This window comes from Microtus ochrogaster, linkage group LG1, assembly GCF_000317375.1.
Source record: "Microtus ochrogaster isolate Prairie Vole_2 linkage group LG1, MicOch1.0, whole genome shotgun sequence".
NCBI classification, from domain to species: Eukaryota; Metazoa; Chordata; class Mammalia; order Rodentia; family Cricetidae; genus Microtus; species Microtus ochrogaster.
Genome location: NC_022027.1, coordinates 43,659,336 through 43,681,602, shown reverse-complemented (window position 1 = coordinate 43,681,602; position 22,267 = coordinate 43,659,336). Strand labels below are relative to the sequence as shown.

The window sequence follows — 22,267 nt, the reverse complement described above, 5'->3', positions numbered from 1 at the left end:
ATCCAGATGTTTCGTTCCACGTGTTTCATTCCAGATGTGCGATCCAGATGTGCTATATATATACAGATTTTCTTTTTTCATTTATTCTTTTCTCCATTCTTTCTATTTCCAAAGCCTCCTAGTCTTCCTTTTTCTCTCCTGATTCTCTGGCTTTTTTTCTTTTTTTCCTCCCAGCCTCCCACTTCCCTTCCCCTCCTGTCACTCCTCTCCCCCTTCCCCTTACTCCTCTCCCCCTCCCTCTCCAGCCCAAAGAGCAGTCCAAGGTTCCCTGCCCTGTGGAAAGTTCAAGGTCCTCCCCCCTCCGTCCATATCTAGGAAGGTGAACATCCAGACTGGCTAGGCTCCCACAAAGCCAGAACCTGAAGTAGGATCAAAACCCAGTGCCATTGTCCTTGGCTTCTCAGCAACCCTCATTGTCCGCCATATTCAGAGAGTCTGGGTTTATCCAATGCTTTTTCAGTCACAGTCCAGCTGGCCTTGGTGAGCTCCCAATAGATCAGCTCCACTGTCTCAGTGGGTGGGTGCACCCCTCCTGGTCCTGACTTCCTTGTTCATCTTCTCCCTCCTTCTGCTCCTCATTGGGACCTTGGGAGCTCAGTCCAGTGTTCCAGTGTGGGTTAGAACTTTACCTGGTCAGCCACAGCCTCATAGCAATACACGGATTAATGGAGATGGGTTCATTTAAGATATGAGATAGCCAGAAATATGCTTAAGCTATTGGCCAAACAGTATTGCAAATAATATGGTTTCTGGGTGATTATTTTGGGGCTGAGCAGCTGGGAAATGAACAAGCGGCCTCCTACAACAAAAGGAAAAATTGAAATCTCCTTCCATTGTTGTATTGAGCCCATCCCTCCTCTCAGGCCTATTTATTTGCTATTATATATGCACAATTGACTTATTTTCCTGTTATATATAATATGCCCTTTCTTCTAGGGGTACATGATAATCCCAGGGTCATTTTGGAGTATAGATTAACTTGGTCAGGAAAACTTGGCAATGAAATAAGAACTAGAAAGATAGATAGACCTATGATAATGACACAGTGTAACTGTCGATCAATACAGAAGGAGTTCTCTCTGATTTCTCCCAGATGTGAGTGCTCTCTGGAGGGGCTCCACTCTGGAGGAGTGGAAACTGCACAGAGGACTCCATGATGTGAGCTTCCATAGGTCATCACCCAGAGCAGGTGGCCCATGATGACGCAGCTGTTTGGGATCTGCCATTTCCAGTAAGTAATCTTTCACCCATGCAGTCGCTAAACAGTATACTCACTGGGTTCCCCGGGCTCCTGACGGAATCCCTGCTTTGGTTTGTCACTGGCTCCCTTTCTGGGGTGAGGTCTCCCCAGGAAAGTTAACAAACCTCTCTTGGTGGTTTGTTCTTATTTCACTACGTGATTGCCTTCTTGTCTCTGGCCACTTTTGCCTTGAGTTCATTTGTCTAAGCACCGTGGTCCCTGCACTCCCTTGGTCCCATTTGTATGGAGTATCTGCTCTCGCCTCTTTGTTCCCAGTCTCCATGAGTTCTCCTAAGTGAAGTAAGTCCTGCAAACGGCATGTAGCTGGCTCCCTTTGAAATCCAGCCATCCCGCCTGTACTTTTTAGGTTGACTGTAATCTATTGACGTTGAAGGTAATTATTGTAAGGTAAGAACACTCTATTGCTGTTTCATTCACTGTTTTCTGGCGGGTTTGTGAATACTTCGTTTCTTGTTTGTGTTCGTTTGTGATCTGGTGGCTTTCTGAAATACTACGTTTTCAATCATTCTTAGCTTTTGTGACTACAGTAAAGGTTCTGGTTTTGTGATCTTCTTTTATTTAAGGAAATTCAATAGTGACTGAATCCCTGTTTGTGTCTTTGGTGATGTAATCATTCCTTAATTTTCCCGAATCCTTGTGTTCCTCATTGTTACTGTGCAATCAAGGAAAATGCCACTACCTTAGACTGTCAAGTATCCTTGGATACAAATAGGCCTTCACTTTTTGTGCTAGCCTGGGAGCATGGATGGGGGGGGCAGCTGGCAATTTCCTCAGCAATCAGTGTTTGCTGCTGGGTTTTCTGAGGCTGGGCCACTGTAAGGGCAGGCAGGGCCACTGGCTGAGCCCCACTGTCTAGTGAGACCATCAGTCAGCTCTGCAACCTAGCAGATCTGTTGCTGTCTGGCAGTTACAGTCATCTCTGATCCAGTAGAATACAGGCTATATTCTCTCTTGTTACTGTTCTGGTGTGAAATGTCTCCACAGGCTCTCAAGTTGGAACACTTGGTCTCTAACTTGTAGCATTCATTTTGTGTCTGTGATGGGGTGGGGTTGTGAAACCTCTGGAAAATGGGCAATAAAGAATGTAGGCTGCCAGAGAATATCATGAGGATTGTAGTTTGGCCATCTATCTGGGCTCCTATTTCTGGTTTCTGGTCACAAGTAGCTGCTAAATGTTTCTAATCCATAGAGAGAACCCTTGGCCATACCTTCCCTGCCCTGATAGATTCTGAGTCCTTGTACTGTGAGCCAAAATAACCCTCCCTCACAGTTACTTCTTCAGATATTACACCAAGCGATGCAACTCCTATGCCAAACCCAGTAGGATGGCTGTTTTTGTACTCTGCACTTCAGAAGGGTTGAAGTCTGACTTTCCTGTCAGGCTGATTAAAAGAGACCAGAGCAGAAACTGTTGTCCAAAGATGTCACAACTGTAGCTCACTTCTGTGGCTTGGGGCGGCATCTGAAGCTGGGCTGGGTTAGTGTTAGTGTTTGTGTTTCTAGGTGGGCATGCTAATACCCCATGCTCTGTGAAATGAACATTGAGGACCCTGGGGTAGGTTCTGGTGCTGGATGGTGGAGCTCATTCAGCCAGGTTGAGGTTCTCTCTCTTAGGAATACAAAGTCCGGTCTAGAAGAGATAACAAAAATTCAGTGTAAACTCTGCAACATTTTAAGTGAACTTAGCGAATCAGCATCACTGAAGTTGATACTTAGTTAGCTGCAAATATTTAAAGGGACAAATGTTTGTGTGAAGCCATCATCGCAATCAAGACGGTGGACATACAGCCATCACCTCCAAAATGGCCCCAGGGCCCTTGGTAATCCCTCCCTCCAACCTCTTGTTATTCTGTCCTCAAACAAACCATGGTCTCTCCATCCTGTCATTATACAATGATTTACATTCTCTCTATTTTTATATGAAAGCAATAATAAAATGTGCATTCTGTTATCTTACTTTTCATTAATTGTTCCTGGGAGTGGTAGTTGTGCTCTTTCATATGTCAATTGTCATAGTTTTCCATGCATCACAAATGCAAATATCCCATGCTCATCTCACCAGCCCACCTATTGTACAATTTTGTTGCTTTCAATTTTAAGGCATTTCAGATAAAGCTGGAAGATTTGAGTGCATTTTGTGTGTGTGAACATAAACATCTTTGCAGTAGATATCAAGGAGCAGAATGTCTGTACCATAATGTATGTGTGTCTAAATTCAAATTCACAGACAGTTGAACCATTTGACATTCCCATAAGCAAAGTGTGAGACCTAAGCTTTCGGAAACCTGCAGATAATTGATATAGTCAATATTTTAATTACAACCATTCTAGTAGGTGTGTGATCATGCTCCATTTTACTTTTAAGTGATGGTTTATGTTTGGTGTGTTTTCTTGGTTTGTTTGGTTGGTTGGTTAACCAACTAGTTGGTTGGTTTTGCCCTCATGCCCACTTGGTACAGCATGGGTAAAGACCTCAGTTAGTTACTTTTTCCTTTTTATTGTGTTGTGTTACTTATTTGCTCCTTGTTTAGTGGTGTGGGAGGTCCTTCTGTCTGTGTGTTGTTCATGGTTAATGAATAAAGATGGGCCCTCCTTCTACACTTTAGTTTTGAGGGTTGGTTAACATCATCTGGATACAAGTAAGCTCTTTGTCACATATGATTTGCTTGTCTTTGACTTGAAAAAGCCTTTCTCCCAATCTCGGATTCATCTGTTTTCATTCTGTTGATGATGTCTTCTAGAGTTGAATGAAATTTTCAATTTATTTCTTCATGGATTGTACATTTGGTGGCATATTTGAGAAGAATGAGTCTGCCTCTCAAACCAAAATATTTTCTAAGTTTTGTAATTTTGCATTTTGCATGATGATCCACTTTAGTTCATTGTGTGTGGTATAAAGCGTAGCTCTTAGTTCCCCAAGAATGTTGGGCAGATTTCCAGTTGTTTCAAAGCCATGTGTTAGAAAACCTTCCCCTTGCCTGTGGTTAACTTGTCACACTACAAAGATCAGTTATCCATATTTGTGTGAGGACATATCTGGCCACTTAGTTCTGTCACACTGGCCTGTTTATCTGCTTTTACATAAATGTTCTATTTTTGTTAATGTAGGTTTATAAAGTCCTTAAAATACAGCAGTCTGGCCCTGATATTTCATCTTCCAACCTCCAAACAGTACACACCTCGTTACTTCTAAAGGACTTCTTTAACCTTTCTCAACACTGTTTTGTAGTTTTCTGTATACAGCCTATTCATACCTTTTGTAATGTTTGCTTCTAAGTGTAATGGGTATACTCCCAGGAGCCATCAGTGCTGCTTTGTAATGTTTGCTTCTAAGTGTGATGGATATACTCCCAGGAGCCATCAGTGCTGCTTTGTAATGTTTGCTTCTAAGTGTGATGGATATACTCCCAGGAGCCATCTGCGCTGCTTTGCCATGCCCAGTCCATTTGGTGTGTTCTTCTCTTTTGTGGAAAGCCCTGTGCCAGGGCTGGAACTAGAGAACCCACCCTCATCTGCCCAGCGTCTTCAATGACTGTGGCAATTTCCTCTGTCAAACTGATCTCGCCCACCCTGCGGTTCTCTCGGCAGCGTGTTATCCCCTCTTTACGGCCACAGCTTAGTGCCATTGCTTTTGTATTCTCTCTCTTACTCTCTACCAAAGCAACCAGTGACTAGGGAATCAGCGACCATAGAGTGACTCTTCCTGAGACGGGGGTCTGCCAGCCAGCCAGCGCTCAACTGCAGCACAGTGGACATGTTTTAAAATGCTTGTGAATAGAGAAGCAAACAAGATTAAGAAGAAATACATGTTGGATTTTCATGTATCCTATGGAAGCATAATAACTTCATTTCTCATGATCTGTTTCATTTTTCACTAGGACACCTAAGTAGTCATATAAGGAGCACTGGGGCCAGGCAGCATCTAACCGTGGTTATCTTGAGAATGCTTTCTCAGATCACCAAGGCATCCAGCCTCTAGTCTGATAGATCCATTGTGGGTGGCTTTTATCTTTTACGACCCCACTACTTGTGACTTTTAATAGGACCCGTTTTAGGCCATGACGTGTAGGTCTCTCTAAAGAAATTATGTTTTCATAAATAAGCAGACTCAGAGAAGAAAACCAGTTAGGAAGTCTTTATTTCTTAGGGAGGGAAGTCTCACATGAAGTCTTCACCATGTCATTAAAGTAGTGTCAGTGACAAGGAGGCCAGAAAGCTCTCACCATCAACTCATTTGGTCCTCAATTCCCTGTGAAATATAAAAATAGCTTATGTTATTAACTGAGTAGGCAGAGAAGATAAAAATGTTTTGCCGATAGGAATGTAGGAAGTCCTAAGGACGGCATCCTCTGAAGCCTTTGAAGTCTCCCAACCTTTGTTTCAGTATTTTAAAACTAAACCTGTTTTATTATATGTCATTCATTTGAAAGAAAACTAGTGGTATTTCTTAGGTTTCTCATCACTATGGGTTGATATTTTGGGAGAACTAGCACCATCCTGTAGCCTGGTCTGAAACTGTTGTTACCTGAAGGAGTTTAAACTCCCAAAGCAGCACGAGTTCTTGAAATCAACTTCGGACCCTGAAAGTCAAGAACACATAAAAATGTTCAGAGAGAGGGATGGGGGATGGTGCCAGTCACAAGGTCAGCTAAAACAATTCCTTATTTCTACCATGGCTGTACAAAAATGTGCTCCTCGTGAGTTCAACTGTATGCCCTAAACATTTTCTTCTGATGTCTCGGTTACATAACACTAACTAGTGAACCCTTTTGATCCAGTTCATGAAAACTGATTAGCTTTAGCTCAGAAACAGTCTACATTATCATCAATTTTATATATATACATATACAAATATACATATACTTATATGTGTATATATGTATATGTATATATATAAAATCATTCTCTCTTAGAAAATTACTGGTTCTCTTAATATAGTTTAAAATTTTAATTCTCCCTAGTACTTAGAAAAAATGTTATTATTCTAAACCTCGTAACATTTTCAAAGAAAACTTAAATTTAAGTTGCAGAATTGTAGGCTATTATTTCCATCCTTTACTGCAGGATACTCCATGCCAGGACTTTGGGGAGTAAAGCACACACCTCTTCTGCAAAACAGACATCCCGCTCCTGGGCTTGGCAGCACTTCTCCAGGAAGCCAGAGAAATCGGTAGTGACAGCCTCATACTCCTCCTCTGTTATGCTGGGCTTTTGCTTCACAAGGTTAACGAGAAGCCTGGGGTTTAAAACAAAAGGAGATCTAGGAGAGTCTGTCGTACATTGGCATTTTCCCAACATGTTTTGAGTAGAACGTTTTCTGAGCTCCCACCCTCAGCCATCACTCCTTATTGTCATCATTGTTGGACTTTGCAATCACATTTCTCATCAGAAAGACTCAGGCTCAAAACATGCCAAGGTGCTGGCCTCCCCTGGTGCAGGTGAGATGAAACACCATATCAGGATCCTACATGCTTCTACGGGGTGAGCTGTGATCGCTGTCTGGCTTACCTACTTTATCCTTTTCTTTTCCCTCTTCTACAGTGTGGTTTATCCATGCACACAAGCCCAGATGTCTAGATGCTGACACCGGCCATTGTCACACCTTAACCCAAGGATCCCTGGCTGCCTGCACTCCTCACGTAGCATTGATTACATGTTGGACTTAGAGTCACGAAGGCCATAGAGAAGGCTTGGGTGGGGGTGGGGGGAAGCACCATTCTGATTACCTTTGAAACACTCCTCTGGCCAGGGTGAAGGAAAATGGAAGGAATCCCATGTGCGAAGTCAGTGATTATGAAATTTAAATTAAAATGCATGGGCATTTGAAGAATGTAAGTTTTACTGGCTTCATCCCCATCATTACAGAATGTCTCTTGTCATGAATGAAATTTGTGTTTATTCTTTTTTTAACAATATTGTTGGGTCAGATATAGTTAACCTGCTTATAACCACATATTACCCATAGCTGGAATGGAAGTCACAGACTCACACAGATATCTCCTGATTTTCCAGAATAGACCAGAATAGACCATCCATTTTCCTTCTACCCAAAATATGTCACAATTGTTATGACAGAGACAATGTTTTATAAACAGAAAATTCTCTGCCTTAGTGGATTTCCCCAAACCAACTTCGCCCACAAGGCTGTATGAACTCTGAAACAGAACTAATTTTAAAGAGATTCTTTAGTGCATTTATGGTCTAGTGAACCCGTGAAATGTCAAGCTCCATGGTGGAAAAATAAAAATGTCTTACTCTTGTTTCATGGTCTGCAGGGCTTTGCCCTGAGCTTGGCACAGATCCTTGCTCAAGGTGAATTTGTCAGCAGAAAATGGTGGAGGGACGTAGCTTTCATCCCTCACCAAGCTAGTGAGGCATGGCCTCCTGTTGGAATAGGAGGAGTTGCAGCAGTGGCCGATACCGGGGTTCAAAGGGTTTGCTTCGTGTCTTATACACAAGTGTCCAATGAAAAGGTCGGCCTGGTTGGGAGAAGGAAAAAGCACAAAGCAGGGAAATGAAATGAGCTACCAAGCTGACTCCCGTTTCCAGAAATCTCATGCAGTGACACCCAATGTCCAGGACCTTACTTATGTGGTAGCAGATGCTAACACCTGTGACATGGATGAAAGCCATGTGACTGTCCAAAATATGCTTCTAGCTGCATACAGACTTTCAAAAAAATATCTCTATCTTGATGTGTACAAATCAATGGGTAAGTCTTTTTCTCTGTGTATCTGGTTGAGTTTTGCTTTTATTTAAATATTTATTTTATTTCTAATTATCCGACTTAGGGGTGGTAAATGCAGTTGAGTGTGGGTGCCTGTGGAAGGCAGAGGCACCAAATCTCTGGATCTGGAGGAAAAGGTGTTTGAGAGCCATTTTCAGTAGGTGCTGAGAATCAAAATTGGGTCCTCTACAAGAAGAGTACACACTTTTTTGTTTTGATTTGGTTTGGTTTTTTTTTTCCAGACTGGGTCTCACTGTGTAGCCCTGGCTGTCCTGGAACTTGTTCTGTAGACCAGGCTAGCCTCAAACTCAAAGCTCTGCCTGCCTCTGCCCCCTGAGTGCTGGGATTAAAGCAGTACACACTTTCAATTGTCCAAGCTATCTCTTCAACTTGAGTTTGGGTTTTGATGCAAAGAATCACTTTCTGAAGGTAAGACTAGAACAAATCCAACCTTTGCAGTTTTTTTCTACACACACACACACACACACAAAACTAATAGAAAAAAATGGGTAAGTGTGTGTTTAAGATTTAACATAGATTCTTCCTATTTTACATATTTTTAAGATATCTCTTAAACACCTAATTATAAATTTTAATCATTTTTAGCGTAATTGTGTGCTTACTATTCTCAGGCTAAGACTATGTGAATTATTCAGATTACCTAGTCTAAGACGGTCATCCTACAAAAATGGTACAATTTTTATTCTCAAATATCAAACACAAACACCTCAGCTTAGTGGCAGAAGTCCCCTTTCAATGTGACATGAAGATGAAGGGGTTGTTATCCAGAACACGGGTCTTACTCCTGTACTTTACCTTGGAAACAAACTTCCCCAAATATCACTGTAATGATAAGACTGGCCTAAGTATAGCTAAAACAACACAACCTTTTTGCAATCTATTACAAGCAAAGCTTTGCCTTTCCTTTCAATATTAAAGTGAGACTTTAGAGAATAAGAAGTAATAAGTTGAATAACACATTGGCTATTATCCTTCCTATGCATAAAGCTTGGTTATATGTTCTTGAATAAAGCGACTGCACGCACTTCTACCAGGTGTTTTAGGATAGGAAGCCCCGTTAACGGCAAACCAATGAGAAACAGCACGACCACACCTGCCTCTGGCTGGGCTCACTAAAGAAACCAAGCGCCGCCTTCTCCACATAGGTTTCCATGATTTCTCCTGGCATGGAAATACTCACCGCTCCCTCACCACAGGCAGACCATTTATCCTCACTGAGCTGGCAGCACGTGGAAGCAATGCCCACCATCTTCCTCGTGAGGTCTATCAGCTCCACTAAGCCCAACTGAGGGACTTTCCTTGTGTAAGCAATGAGGAACCTGAAAGAGGTTTTTGACAGTGTCGTCACGAGTTTTTGCTCATTACTCCTCCTCAAGGACCTACTTTTGGTGTCAGAAGACATGAGGCTTGTGGCCCAGCAATGGAGAAGTCTCCATTCTGACAACCACCCCTCATACCCCTGACCTCCCCACACATCCCTATGGGGTGCAGATGGCGCGATGGACTGCTTTCTTCCCAACCTCAGCACTTTGATTTCAACTGTGATCTTTGGTTGTTGGAACCGTGGCCGGCTGTGAGCCAAGGAAGGAACAGACACCTCTCCTGCAAAAAGCTGCAGGGTTTGGGGAACCCGCGGCCGATTCAACAGCTCAGACTGCACAGGTGTTCTTGTCAATTAAAAGGGAACAACCCGGGAGGAATCACGTAATTGAATTTATGCTGACTTCTATCCAACGTTGGATGAAGTGAGAGCAGCAGTGGCTTAAGAATGTCAATTCATGTTCCCCTCACCTATTAATAATTTTAAGAGCCGGGCAGTGGTGGCGCACGCCTTTAACCCCAGCACTCGGGAGGCAGAGGCAGGCGGATCTCTGTGAGTTCGAGGCCAGCCTGGTCTACAAGAGCTAGTTCCAGGACAGGCACCAAAAAACTACAGAGAAACCCTGTCTCGAAAATAAAAAAAAAAAAATTTAAATCACTGAAAACACTAGAAAAACCGTACTCATTTTGTAAGTAGTAGGGCCCCATCTTCTGGAAGGCAGCACAGCTCTGCTTAGCCAGTGCGTGGCTTTCCTGGATGTGCTTCTCAAGCTCTTCTTCCTAAAAATGCAGACAAAGTCACATGCATTTCTCTCCCCTCCCAGACACACAAGCATTAAAGATGATAGAGTGTGACCTTTTATGAGAATTAGAATAGATGACCTCTAGAGAATATAACCACTGGATAGAGGATTGCAGTTTCCGTATAAGATTTTTGTCTTCTCTGAGCTGTCAAATAATGAATATTCTCTCTATTCTACTTACCATAGAGCTTTCGACTAACTTTTTTTTTTTCTTATATAAGCCATTGGTTAGTGGCTAGCATAATTACTTAGTGGTTAGATTACTAGTTTATAACTAGCTAATTGCTAGTTAATAAAACTAATTCTATTTTAATTATTCTAATAAAATAGTTTATGCTTTATTATTCGGTGAGGAGCTTTGCCAAAGAGCACGTGCAGTAGCCACTCCAACTTTGTGAAGCAGATTTCCTTTCCTTCCTCTGTGGTCTCAGTGCCCCAACTCCGTTACCCAGGCTCACAGAGCAGGTACATTTACCTGCTGAGCCATGAGTCATCTCACCGGTTCACAAACAGTATTTCCCTAAGTTCTAGAGCTAGTTTACCCCATTGTTCTGGCATGCAGGCGAATCTTCAGCCTGGGAACACTTCTCCATTATCTCCTGGAATGCTTTAGCAATTCTTAGGATGACTGAGACGGCAAGCATGGTGTTTCTTCTTGAATATTCATAAATAAACCTGAAATATGTAGGAAAAATATCATGGTTTTGGAACTAAGGCAAAAGTTACACTGTTCATTCCCTAAGTATTCCAATATAGTAGTTAGAGCAGAGCACATTAAAAACTCAAATAACAAGTGGAGCAGAAAAAAAAACAAACATAATTTGAATTCTATGAACAGCAAAACTATTAGTGCAGTCTATATATATATGTGTGTGTGTGTGTATATATATGTATGTATATATATATATATATATATATATATATTCCATTAAATCACCCTGTAAAATGTCCTTTCATGAAATCATGACATTTTCCAGACAATAGAACTGGCGATCATTAGGTTAAGTGAATAAGCCAGAGTCAGGTAAACAGTGCCTATTTTCTCATAGGTAGGTCTAAAACTATGTATGCATGTATGTGAAATGATTTTTTAATTAAAGAAGAATGTTGCAAATAACGCTATTTCGTTTTGTTTCTCATCCCACTTTGGCTTTTTAGCCGTGCGATTTATAATCATTCATTCAACAGGTACGTTTTCCAGACTGTCCTGGATGTTAAAATCGCTCTTAACAGTGAAGAACTAACACCTGAAAGAGAAAAATACCTCTCCTCCCGCAAGTGTTTGCTATACGGAGGCAGAAGCAAGCTTAACTGGATCATCCATCTTCGGTAGGGATAAATCAGTGGAGAAAAAGTCAAGAGAGATGGAGGGCAGGAAGAGGGCTGGCACCCAAAGAGGCCTGGTCACTAATTCGGCTTGTGGTCAAGCACACTTCCTTTGGGTAAGTGATCCAGCGGCAGAGGATCGTGGAAGAAGGGCAAGACCTTGGAGGAAGATCCCGCTTAGCTGAGATTTCCACTGAAATTTCTTTGCCACTGAAGGCCTGTTTCTATGAAGAAAATTACTAACTTTTTTAGATCGGTATGCATATATAAACCTAAGGATAGCTCTTTAGTATAAATTGTGCTCCAGAATTATAGATATTGGTAGCGTTTACTTATACCAACAAAAAAAAATTCTAGATGTGTCTCCTAAACCTAGTCTTTGTTTTGGTTTTCACAATCTTATTTAGCAGTACAAATGATGACTACCTGATTTTGACACAACAAAAGAGCTATGTCTTCTGGGAAGACTGGGAAGAAAATTGAGCCATCGTTTTCATTGTTGCATTAGAACCAGGCTCTTAAATTGAGAAAGGCCCTGGGACATCATTAAGTTTAATGTCCTAATAGCTGCACGAATCCCTCTTCTAACAGCATCCACTGGTACACACAATGAAGGAAAAGGTATTAACTTGACTGTTAGCGAATAGAATGAGTATGTGCCTATTGATTATACTACAAAAATTACCATTGTGCAAGTATTGCTAAACACATTTTCATTGGCTTAAAAAGCCAATAAATAGCAAGCAACCTGCTACAGTGAAAGGCCTTATATCTGGCTCTAGCTGTTGAGTTATATATAGGGGAACGGTTCTTTTTTTTATTTATTTATTAAAGATTTCCGTCTCTTCCCCGCCACCGCCTCCCATTTCCCTCCCCCTCCCCCAGTTAAGTCCCCCCCTCAGCCCAAAAAGCAATCAGGGTTCCCTGTCCTGTTGGAAGTCCAAGGAATCCCCACCTCCATCCAGGTCTAGCAAGTTGAGCATCCAAACTGCCTAGGCTAGGGGAACGGTTCTTAAAAGCATTTATAGCAAGAGACTCTATTCGTGAGTCTTGAGCTCTTCTTGTTTTTAAATTTAATTTTCTTTATCTATTAGTTCTGGAGAAGGAACACATATGCCATAGCATGCGAGCATTGTCAAGTAGCCCTTTGGGAAATTGGTCCAATCATCCCAATTCCCTTGGTTTAAACTCAGGTGGTCAGGCTTGTGTAGCAAGCTCTTATCACTCTCTATGCCACCTTGACAGTCTAAGCTTTCCTTATTACAGAAATATCTAGATTATCTTTATAAGTTCATGGTGGCTATCATATGAGATACTTATATAGAATGTCATTCCTCATTTCAGAGAAAATATAAAACAATATTTAGATTCATAAGCAAGCCAAATAATAGTGGTCATTGTGGAAGTCTGGTCTCTCTACCACAGATCTCACTCTCTAGTCTCTAGCTCTGTGGTTGTGAACCCTTGGGTTCACCGCATCTAGACAGACAGCTTCAATGGAGCTCAAAACCTATAGCCACCATCCCCCATTCTCACACAACAAAGCTTCCAATCACACGATGGTCTTGATCATTGTGAACACACATTTACAGGGAATGTTACCTTGCCATGTACATGATTTTTTCCTCTGAAGAAAATTGGCCAAAATTTCTATCTCCCAAAACCTCATTTAGGTTTGGAGACAACCCTTCAGGTTTGTCGTCATTTTCTGCATGAATTATGCAATAGCCAAGTTCCAGTGTGGGCAATTTGCAGCATTCTGCTGTTTTGCTTGACAGAATATCTTTTTGAGAGCATATATATGACATGATTTTTTCCTGAAATGGGCATAACACAACATAAGACTCAAAGATTTATCCTTTGAGGTAGACACTTGAAGCTTGAAAGGAAGTGGGAGAAGAGATAGAGAGGTGGAGGAAAAACCAAGGGTCAATACGGGCTTTTGCTTCGTCTCTTTCTGTCTTTAACCCCTCTCTCTTCTCCCCTTGTATTCTGCTCAATCTTGCTTTCCCTCATCGCTTTCCAATTTATAGCAGACCTCTTCCCATAGTTTTTATCTATGTCCTACTTTCTATTTTAGCAGAAAAAAAGTCTCCAAGAAAAAAAGGAAAAGTGCTGCTCAAACCAGATAACACCTTTTTATTGGTACTGAAATTTTCCAGTGGACAAAATTTGCAGGCATTCTACCCTTGCTAGCTCTCCCTTCCGTCTTGATCAGAAAGATATGCAGTGAGCCACTCTGACCTCCAGAGGGCAGTCTCTAGACAACGAACCGGCTCCTGGAGAGAAAATCTGTAACTTCACTGAGCCACGGGCCTTGTGACCTGCCTGGCTCAGGTGGCCTTCATTTAGAATGAGCTGAAGTGAAAAGAGAGGTGACAGAAACCATCTCATAGGAAAAGAGAGACTCCTACCCCATCCTGCAGGCACTCCAGCGCGTTTCCTAGACAGCACTCCTCGTGAATGTGAGCCACATCCAGGACCAGCTTCTCAATCTCAGTAAAATTCGCCTTGGGGAACTTCTGACTCATCTTAATAATGGTTCTGGGAGAGGAAGATTTTTTTTAAATCATCTTGTTTATCCATCAGAATAAAATTGCATTTTCTATAGAGTATCTGTTGAGTGAACCGCCAAGGGGGAAAGATCTGAGATGCCTTATTTTACAAGAAATATGTCTTAGGTCTTATCAGCTTTGGCCCCACCTCTCTAGGTGGAAGCTCTGTAGATTGTGGGCTAGGTGCCCAAATGATTGGGAAGGAATTTACAGCATTGCAAAGATTTTCTAGGGACTCAAGATCCGTGGTGTCCTTGTTTGTTCTTCCCTGACCCGAGCATTCGGTGCCCTTGTGGCACACATGGTGGCATTTGTCTCTAATTTCAGCAGGCAGGAAGTGGAGGTAGGAGAATGGGGAACTCGAGTCCAGCCTCGACTACCAGATTCTGCCTCAAATAGGTATTTTTATGACAGAATAACTGATGAAGGGGCAGAAAGTCTTGGAAAATAACACTTGCTTTTCATTCCATAGAAATAAATACTTGTGAGAAACCAGGGAGAAGTGCAGATGCACAAATCAGTGAAAGGAAAGAAGTGGAGAAGGCTCATTGTTGGAGACAAGCCAGCAGCTCAAGGCAGAAGGACAGTTTAAAATAAAGCTGCCTCCATCTAGGGACTCCGTTCATGCAAAGGGCGATCCGCTCCAAAGTCCGGCTTCCTTAAGTCATTGCAGCGGATGAAGAGGGAGCGGGGCGGTAGCCGGGGAGCGTGCGGCTTTTATTGCTGATAGATACGTCATGCCGCTGCTGTACTTGTTTCTTCATTTCTATTTTACTCCTACTGTGGATTTTTAAAGTACTTCATGAATTGACCGCTAACTTTCTAGCAGAATTGGGAGGTAATTGAAGGGTAAGTCTGGCCTCTTCCAGGAAGTGCCGGCCAGTCTTTGGAGCTCACTGCAAGACTGAACACACCTATTGAGTCTCAGCTGCGCACAATACTCATGGCTCGCGTCATTCAGAACGCTCTTTTCACCTGCCATTGCCGGGTTCTAAAGCTGTTGCCTCAAAGGAAAAATTTTAATGAGAAGCAACACTTGACAACGGAGCAGATTAGGAGACACTGTGAACATGAAGAATTTCTTGTTAGGCAATAAGTCTGCGATGCCCCTCCATGAGGGTTGACCTGCTTTTTAGAAGAGCTAGGAAAGTATGGTCTAAGGAGGTGATATAGTTTGATTGCAGTCGGAGACTGACGTGTCTAGAACAGGCAAACAATATAAACCTTAAAGTTCTCTCTCAAATATCATGCCAGTGAGGCTTTTGTAATCAATGGCCAACTGATCTTCTGACTTCCTTCTGATCCTGAGATTTCATGACTGTAGTCAGTCTACCTCACCAAAGGGGACTTTACTCTGCAAGAGTGACATTGGGAAAAATGAACACAACTCTACAGCACCTGATTGCCTCCATAGAAGCTTAAACTTACGTGGCCTGGAGATTGCGGGATCCAAACTTCTTTATTACTGCACACACATGCTCATTCAGCAAGCTTCCTTCTCTTAGTTCCTTGGCAATTGATGCTCTCTAGATGCAGAAGAGGTGAAGTGTTTAAAAAGAGAAAGCGCATGTATTCTTTCCAAGAATCAAAAAAGCAGTGAATTCAGGCAACACATGAAAGTGCATGGAGGAATTTTTTTCTTACTAAACTTAGAATCACCAGACATTTAAATACATTACTTCTTAATGACTTTTAGATGAATGCTTATGTATATATGGCTGAGATTTATTTAAAATACTTCAAAACAAAACATCATCGTTTTGATACTGGGACCATATGGACAGCTGTGCCTTTCCAGCCTCCAGGCAAGAAGCCTGCTGACTCCTGCTCCATTAAAAAAACAAGATTGCATCACAATCCGTATTGAGGAAAGTCGTGTGATTCTTAGGAATCTGGGCCCAATTGGGGCTATATAACAAGACTGTCTCAAAAAGCAAAAGAAAGCAAGCAAGCAAAAACCAGAAGCTGAAATAGGCTCCCTTTCGCTGATGTATGAACACCACCACCAATGTTCAGCTTCTTTAACTCTGGTTGAACTTGTAGTGTGATGTCAGTTATCCATGGGGTTATTGATTGTGTATGAATATTGTTTCATGTTTTTATAAGAAGCTATAGGGAGCATGTCATTGTTCTGCCCTGCAGAAGAGACACAGCTCCATCTTCCGTGTAGATTGCTATTACTTCCAGTTTCTTTAAAGATTCAGTACATGCTGATTCATGGAGCCGCAAAGTACTCACATTTTTACTTTGGCCTACACTTGTGCCTTACCATTAGGGATATTGTTCCTGACTTTAACTATAAATATAAAAGGAGATTTCATTGATAATGAGAAAGATATTCAGTAGGATGGAAAAGAATGGCACACTCTCTGAAGACGATATTCTCCACAAGAGCCATATTTCCACTTTTAACTCTGCTTTCCCGAGTCATAGCTAGACCTCATCTAGGTTCACAGAGCTGCACAGAGTTACCACCTTTGTCTGGAAGCATTCCTCCGGGTTCTCAGCTTTGCAGCATACTGGGACGGCCTTGTCGTACTGAGCAGCCAAGGAAAGAATGGCAGGCGCATACAGGAAGGGGTACCTTCTTGACACTTCATAGACGACCCTGTGGAGGTGACAGCACGTGAAAATCTACTAACATGAATGGAAGGGCAACTATCTCTGGGAAAGAGATAACGTCTCCGGAGGCTGGGTCTGCTTGTGGTCTGTCCTGCATCGCACGGCCTGTATTTAACAGGAGCCCTGGCTATTATTCACGAGTTCTACACACTCTGGAGTACCCTTGTAGAAGGCAGAAACACGGACTGCCCTGTGGAGGGTCCTTACCTGTTCATGAACAGCTCCCTGTTTTCTTGGTATGCCTTGCAACTCTCAGCGGCTTCTGGGAAGTTAAAGGGCAAGACAGAGGCGGAAGCCGTCTTCTTGCGGGCAAGCAGACACTGATGTCTTCCCTCCCCGCTTTGGCTGCAACAGTCTGCGAATCCATACTTGTCAGAGAGTTCCTTCTCGTGGCAAATTTCGTCCAGAAATGCAGGCATCTGGGAAAAGAAAGTCTTTTGTTTTTTGGGTTTTTTTTTTTGTTTTTGTTTTTGTTTTTTTATGAAAAGCCATGAACTCCACTGGAACAGATGTGTATCCGAAATGAAACCAGTAAATTAAGAAAGTCCCCTGCACATACATGTTCAAGAGGTTTCCTCTTGATCTGAAGTGATCACTTTCTTTGGTAGCTTTGAGGGTGAAGGGCTTCTAACTTACATCCTTAGGTAGCACATGTGACCGTGAGACATAGCTATTTTATGTTAAAGGAAAGGGGGGGCATGCGATCTTTTATCTTTCCTTTCTTGGTTTTAAATTAAGTGATTTTACTCTCTTATTTCATGAAAAATTTAGCCACCAGAAAATAAAATCTTTCCTCATTGTTTTATAGCTGCTCATTCCCTTTGGTCTTCTAGCAACAGGACAATAGTCTAAAATTGGACATTATTTCCAGTTACAAATAGGAATGACCTCAAAGTGGAGTAAAGATAGGACCGCCCTTCATTAGTCATAATTACAGATGTAGCTGCAAGGTCTTTAAGATGCTTTTGTCCTTAGTGCCTAAATTCACAGAGATTAGACAAGACTGGTACTCTAAAGAAAGTCTCTAAAAACGCATGTTTCATTCATTTTAGGAAAATCTTTAACTATTATGATTACTAACATTCTTAAAATCTTGACAGTCTTACTTAAGACTCTAATTCTCAATATTCCCCTTTGATTATTGATGTTCTCTGCTTGGCTAGGATAGTTTCTCTTCGTGATGTGGTCCTGGCTGCCTGAAACTCCCTATGTAAACTAGACTGGCCTCAAACTCGGATTCCCTTGCCCCCGCCTTCTGAGCCCTGAGATTACAGAAGTGTCCCACCATGCTGGTTTCAATCCACCCTTTTAGAGAAACATCTTGAATTTGCAGGGTCAAAGCACCCAATCTGTAACGTTATCCTGAACTCTAATTTAATAAAAAGTTGTGATACGAGGTGTTTGGGCATAATTCATATACACGTTTTTAACTGACTAACAGAGAAAGACAAAACCAAATATGCAAACCAAGGAATATTAGCAACTCGTGCATCTTAGCGTTTTAGGAAGCATCTGAAGTTGTCATCTTACTGGCTAGATTTCATAATGCCAGCAGTTTCCGTGCAAGCTTCTGGGGTTGAAAGATCATCTAACCTATAGTCTTATCCCGTGCAAACTGTACAGTTGTTAACTGTACAGTAACAATTAGCCTGGCTATCATATATCCTTTGGTGCAACACAGGCATAGATTCCCAAGGGTGGGCCACGGTGCTCTGATTGGATTTCAGGCCAGCTCTCACAGTGTGGAGTTCATACCTGGCACTGTAAATTGAGCCATGAATCCACAGTTGAGTATTTCATAAGCCCTAAGAGAAAATCTACATCCATTTATTTGACTGGATGGACATAGTATCAGACTGCCTTCTAAACACTCATCACGATAGCCAGAGCCTAGTGCAGCCCTCAGCCTGCATCCCTGAAGCTCCTATTGCAGGAGCTGCCGATTAATACAGAGATTCATGCTGATCAAAGTGCAAATCAGCGACTGTGGGGTGTTCAACCCTAAATGGGACACCTATAGAGAGGGGGCACTCTCTACCCTCAAGGGTCATGGTCTATTGGGAAAGGGGAGGAAGATTGTAAGAGCCACAGATTGAAGGAGAACTTCTGAAAAACTGTTTTCAGAACAACAGGGCAATTGTCCACGTGAAGTTACGATGGCTGTGGTTGTCTGTACAAGACCTGCGTAAAGCCAAGCTAGTCAAAACTCCCGCATCCTTTGCAGAGGAGTTATAGGAAGTCACTGGCTGCGGGAAGACAACAAAAGGTTTTCTGTAGGGTGTGGCTCTTGGCACATGTGCCCGTGGATGGCCCTATGCCCATGCACATGCTGGAAGAGACTGTGGATTTTTAAGAAAAAGAAACAAAACTGAGATAGAGACATAACAGTAGGGGCAATCTGGAGGACGCGGAAGAAGCATGAATGTGATTAAAATACTTTGGAAGAAAGTCTCAAAGAATACATCTTAAAATATGCATTTTTAGAAGATCTCTTATACAGTGCCCAGACACATAACATTTTGGCCACTTCAACTCCACTGGGACAGAGCTCCTGGAATTGTGCTCCATACTTGAATAATTCAAAAAATATATAAAGTCCATTTTTATACAAAAGCAAACTAAAGAAAAATAACTATTTCTACACCAGGACGACTGTGTACTTAAACTCTGTTGTTCTTCTGAAGCTCTGACGTACCTGGGTACCAGACACTGATGCTCCTATGTGTTTGATGTATCCGACAACCCGAACAACCTGTTGAGCCTCACACTCACTGCGCACTGCTAAACAGTGGGAGGAGCCTGCTAAGGGCCTTATTTCTGGGGCCAGAAGTCCTCATTTAAACCAGTCCTGCCAAACTGCAGTTCCCTAAAGGAATAACTCCTCTGGGCCTCAGTGTCCTATCCAGGAAAACTGTCCCCAACCTTGGAGGATTATTATCGAGATTTAACTAATTTAATTATTATTGTTATATAATATAATAATAAAATTTTACATACAATTTTGATTATATAACAGATAGAGATTGTTATATAACTTGATGATTTAGCATTTATAAATAAGATGGGGATTCTGATGTTAAGCTGCAGCCAAGTTCTCTTAGCTCACTGGACAGATGTTCCGATTGGTGGACATCATCTTCCATGTAGTGTTTCTATTAGCAACGCATTTGCAGTAATTCCTAGAAAGATGTCAGCAACACTGTGTGCCTAAGAGAAAATGACCCGCCATTCGTAGTTAACATAAATCTCCATGACAACTCTAAATGGACTTAATGACACTCTGAATGATGTAGATATAAAAGCTCAAAGAAGAGAGTGTGTTCACAGTCATTCAAGAGAACCTCACTCCGTAACCTTAGCCGAGTTGCCATGGTAATGGTGGCTCTTTTTAGCAGCCACTTGCATTGCATCAGAGCTGTTCAAGACTCCAGAACCAAACAAACCCTACTTCCACACAGCCAGTTTTCAAATAACTAAACCACATCTTCCGGGCATCTTCTCTTCCACAGCCTCAGTGGTGGTTAGGTCACTCACCTGGTTTTCTAAACACCCTCCTTGCTGCTCTTCGCTTGTGGGTTTCTTAATCACCTTCAACACGTCGCTCGTCATTTTGCTTACTTCATCCATAGTGGCATCAGGGACAAACTGGGCAAACATGATGGTAGCACTGAAATCAAACCACATGCAGGGGCTTAGAGACCAGACACAGTCACACTTGTCTTCCAAGAACAGCTTTCTCTCTGCGTAGCTTACATCCTGATCTTTTTACATGGCACCCCACCCCCACCACCGCTAAAGATCGATGTGAGATGGAGTTCTAGCCTCTCAGAAATGAATGTCACTTTTCTTTCTGTCACCCTCACCCATAAATAAAGTGTAACTCTTACGAGTCAAAGTAAACGGATTTCCCGAAAATGTATGTCGTCCTGTCTGGACCACTGCTCACTGTGATGCACTGGTAACTGGGAAAACCTATAGTCCTTACAGTTTTCTTTTTCTTAATTTAAGCAAAGATTAAGTCTTCAGACCTCCAGCTACATGTGCTCCCATCATGACTGAATTCAATCCTAGTTTGCGGTAGTCTCAGTTTGACTCAAAGGGGGGTGTGTCCAGGTTTCTGCATGCAAATATCACCAGTAACACATAGATTTAAATTTTTTACTGTAAAATTTCAAATGGGTAGAATGGAGCAAGATTTAAAGGGATAAAATGTCCTCCACAAATAACAAAAATAACCATATTCTACTTCCTATGACTTGATACTAAACAGTTTGCAACCTAGAGAATGCTGCAGTCTCTTCCTACTGGTATTGATAAGACAGATTTCTGCACTCATGCAGAGCTCTTACTGACTACTGAGAAATTAATCTTTGGTTTTGAAAATCTGATTTGGTTTGCTTCATAGAATTCCAGGCAGTGTATGGTTAATACGCAAGGCATTGCCCCAAAACTCAACATTTTGTATATCTATTTGATATTCCGCATAAGTGAAGCCTTAAAATTGCCCAATTCTCTCTTGTAATTTTAAAACTAATATTTGGAGCCGAGTAGTGGTGGCGCATACCTTTAAACCCAGCATTCAGGAAGCAGAGGCAGGCAGATCACTATGAGTTCAAGGCCTGCTAGGTCTACAGAGTGAGTCTCAGGACAGGCTCCAACGCTAACCCCTGTCTAGACCTGCCCCCCCGAAAAAAAAAACTAATATTCAATTATCTAAATTTGTTTTTTGGTATGACATATCTATAATGCAAGCAAAACTTACAGGCTAAGTAAATGCTTCTCTGTCGAGCACTGGGAAGAATCTAATGTAGAAGCTGGAAAACAAAAGAGATTTTGACAAGTGATTATCTCACCTGGGAGAGCAAGCACTGATGAATTTAAACCCCGATATCTTGATTTCACACTTGGGAAAACTCGAAGATTAAAAAACGAAGTTAACCAGACTGATCAATGCAGACATGATACTATTTATCACCCTAACAGTACAGCGTTCTTATTGGCTTATTTTAGTAGCCTTTGGACATAATTATGCTACAGTTAGTGTGTTCACAGTGATACTTTGAATAGAGTCACCTTAACGAGAATAAAAATGCTATGCTTTTAGTCAATCTCAAGGAACGAGGAGTGTGGCCTGGTTTCATGTCTTCTCATATATATGTACATATAAATAAATCAAGAATGATTGAGCATGGACTACACAAAAGCTAATTGTGTTAAACATTGCTGTGGTTTTTCTAAGCCTCTGGTCGAATTACATTTATGCTTCGCCCAGATCTAGCCACCAATTAAATACTTTCCTTGTCCACAACAGCAGATATGATGCCCAAATCAAGACAGCTGAAGAGATGCAAACGTGAGAGTTTTGAAGAATTTTGTTATAGAAAAATAGCTCCTAAGTTATATAGCATCTTACCTATTCCAAACTCATTTCTATGCAGCACTTTGCAGTCAGCAAAACTTAGCAGGAAGACGACAAGAATGGACGCCCTCCACTTCATGGTTGCTGGATTGTTCGTCCTTGGCAGTGGTGGAAGCCGAACATGCGGAGCGGTCCTGCTGGCGGCCTTTTATACCCTTCTTAAGTGATGCCTGTTAACTAGTAACCATCGGCTGGCAAACATGTTACTTTACT

The 22,267-nt window shown here is 41.9% G+C and overlaps 1 protein-coding gene across 1 annotated transcript; it reads right to left on the bottom strand.

Annotated features, from left to right (window-relative positions):
• Window positions 1-5,381: 5,381 nt before the first annotated feature.
• On the bottom strand, window positions 5,382-22,240 carry Afp (alpha fetoprotein). The gene is made up of 15 exons (XM_005359473.1): window positions 22,049-22,240; window positions 21,398-21,449; window positions 20,170-20,302; window positions 16,843-17,054; window positions 16,489-16,621; window positions 15,442-15,539; window positions 13,873-14,002; window positions 13,061-13,275; window positions 10,675-10,807; window positions 10,012-10,109; window positions 9,190-9,328; window positions 7,517-7,740; window positions 6,365-6,497; window positions 5,787-5,841; window positions 5,382-5,510 (listed from the first exon to the last, which is right to left on the bottom strand). The coding sequence occupies exons 1-14, from the start codon at window positions 22,131-22,133 to the stop codon at window positions 5,797-5,799; spliced, it is 1,830 nt and encodes a 609-aa protein (XP_005359530.1). The 5' UTR covers window positions 22,134-22,240; the 3' UTR covers window positions 5,382-5,510; window positions 5,787-5,796.
• Window positions 22,241-22,267: the final 27 nt, after the last annotated feature.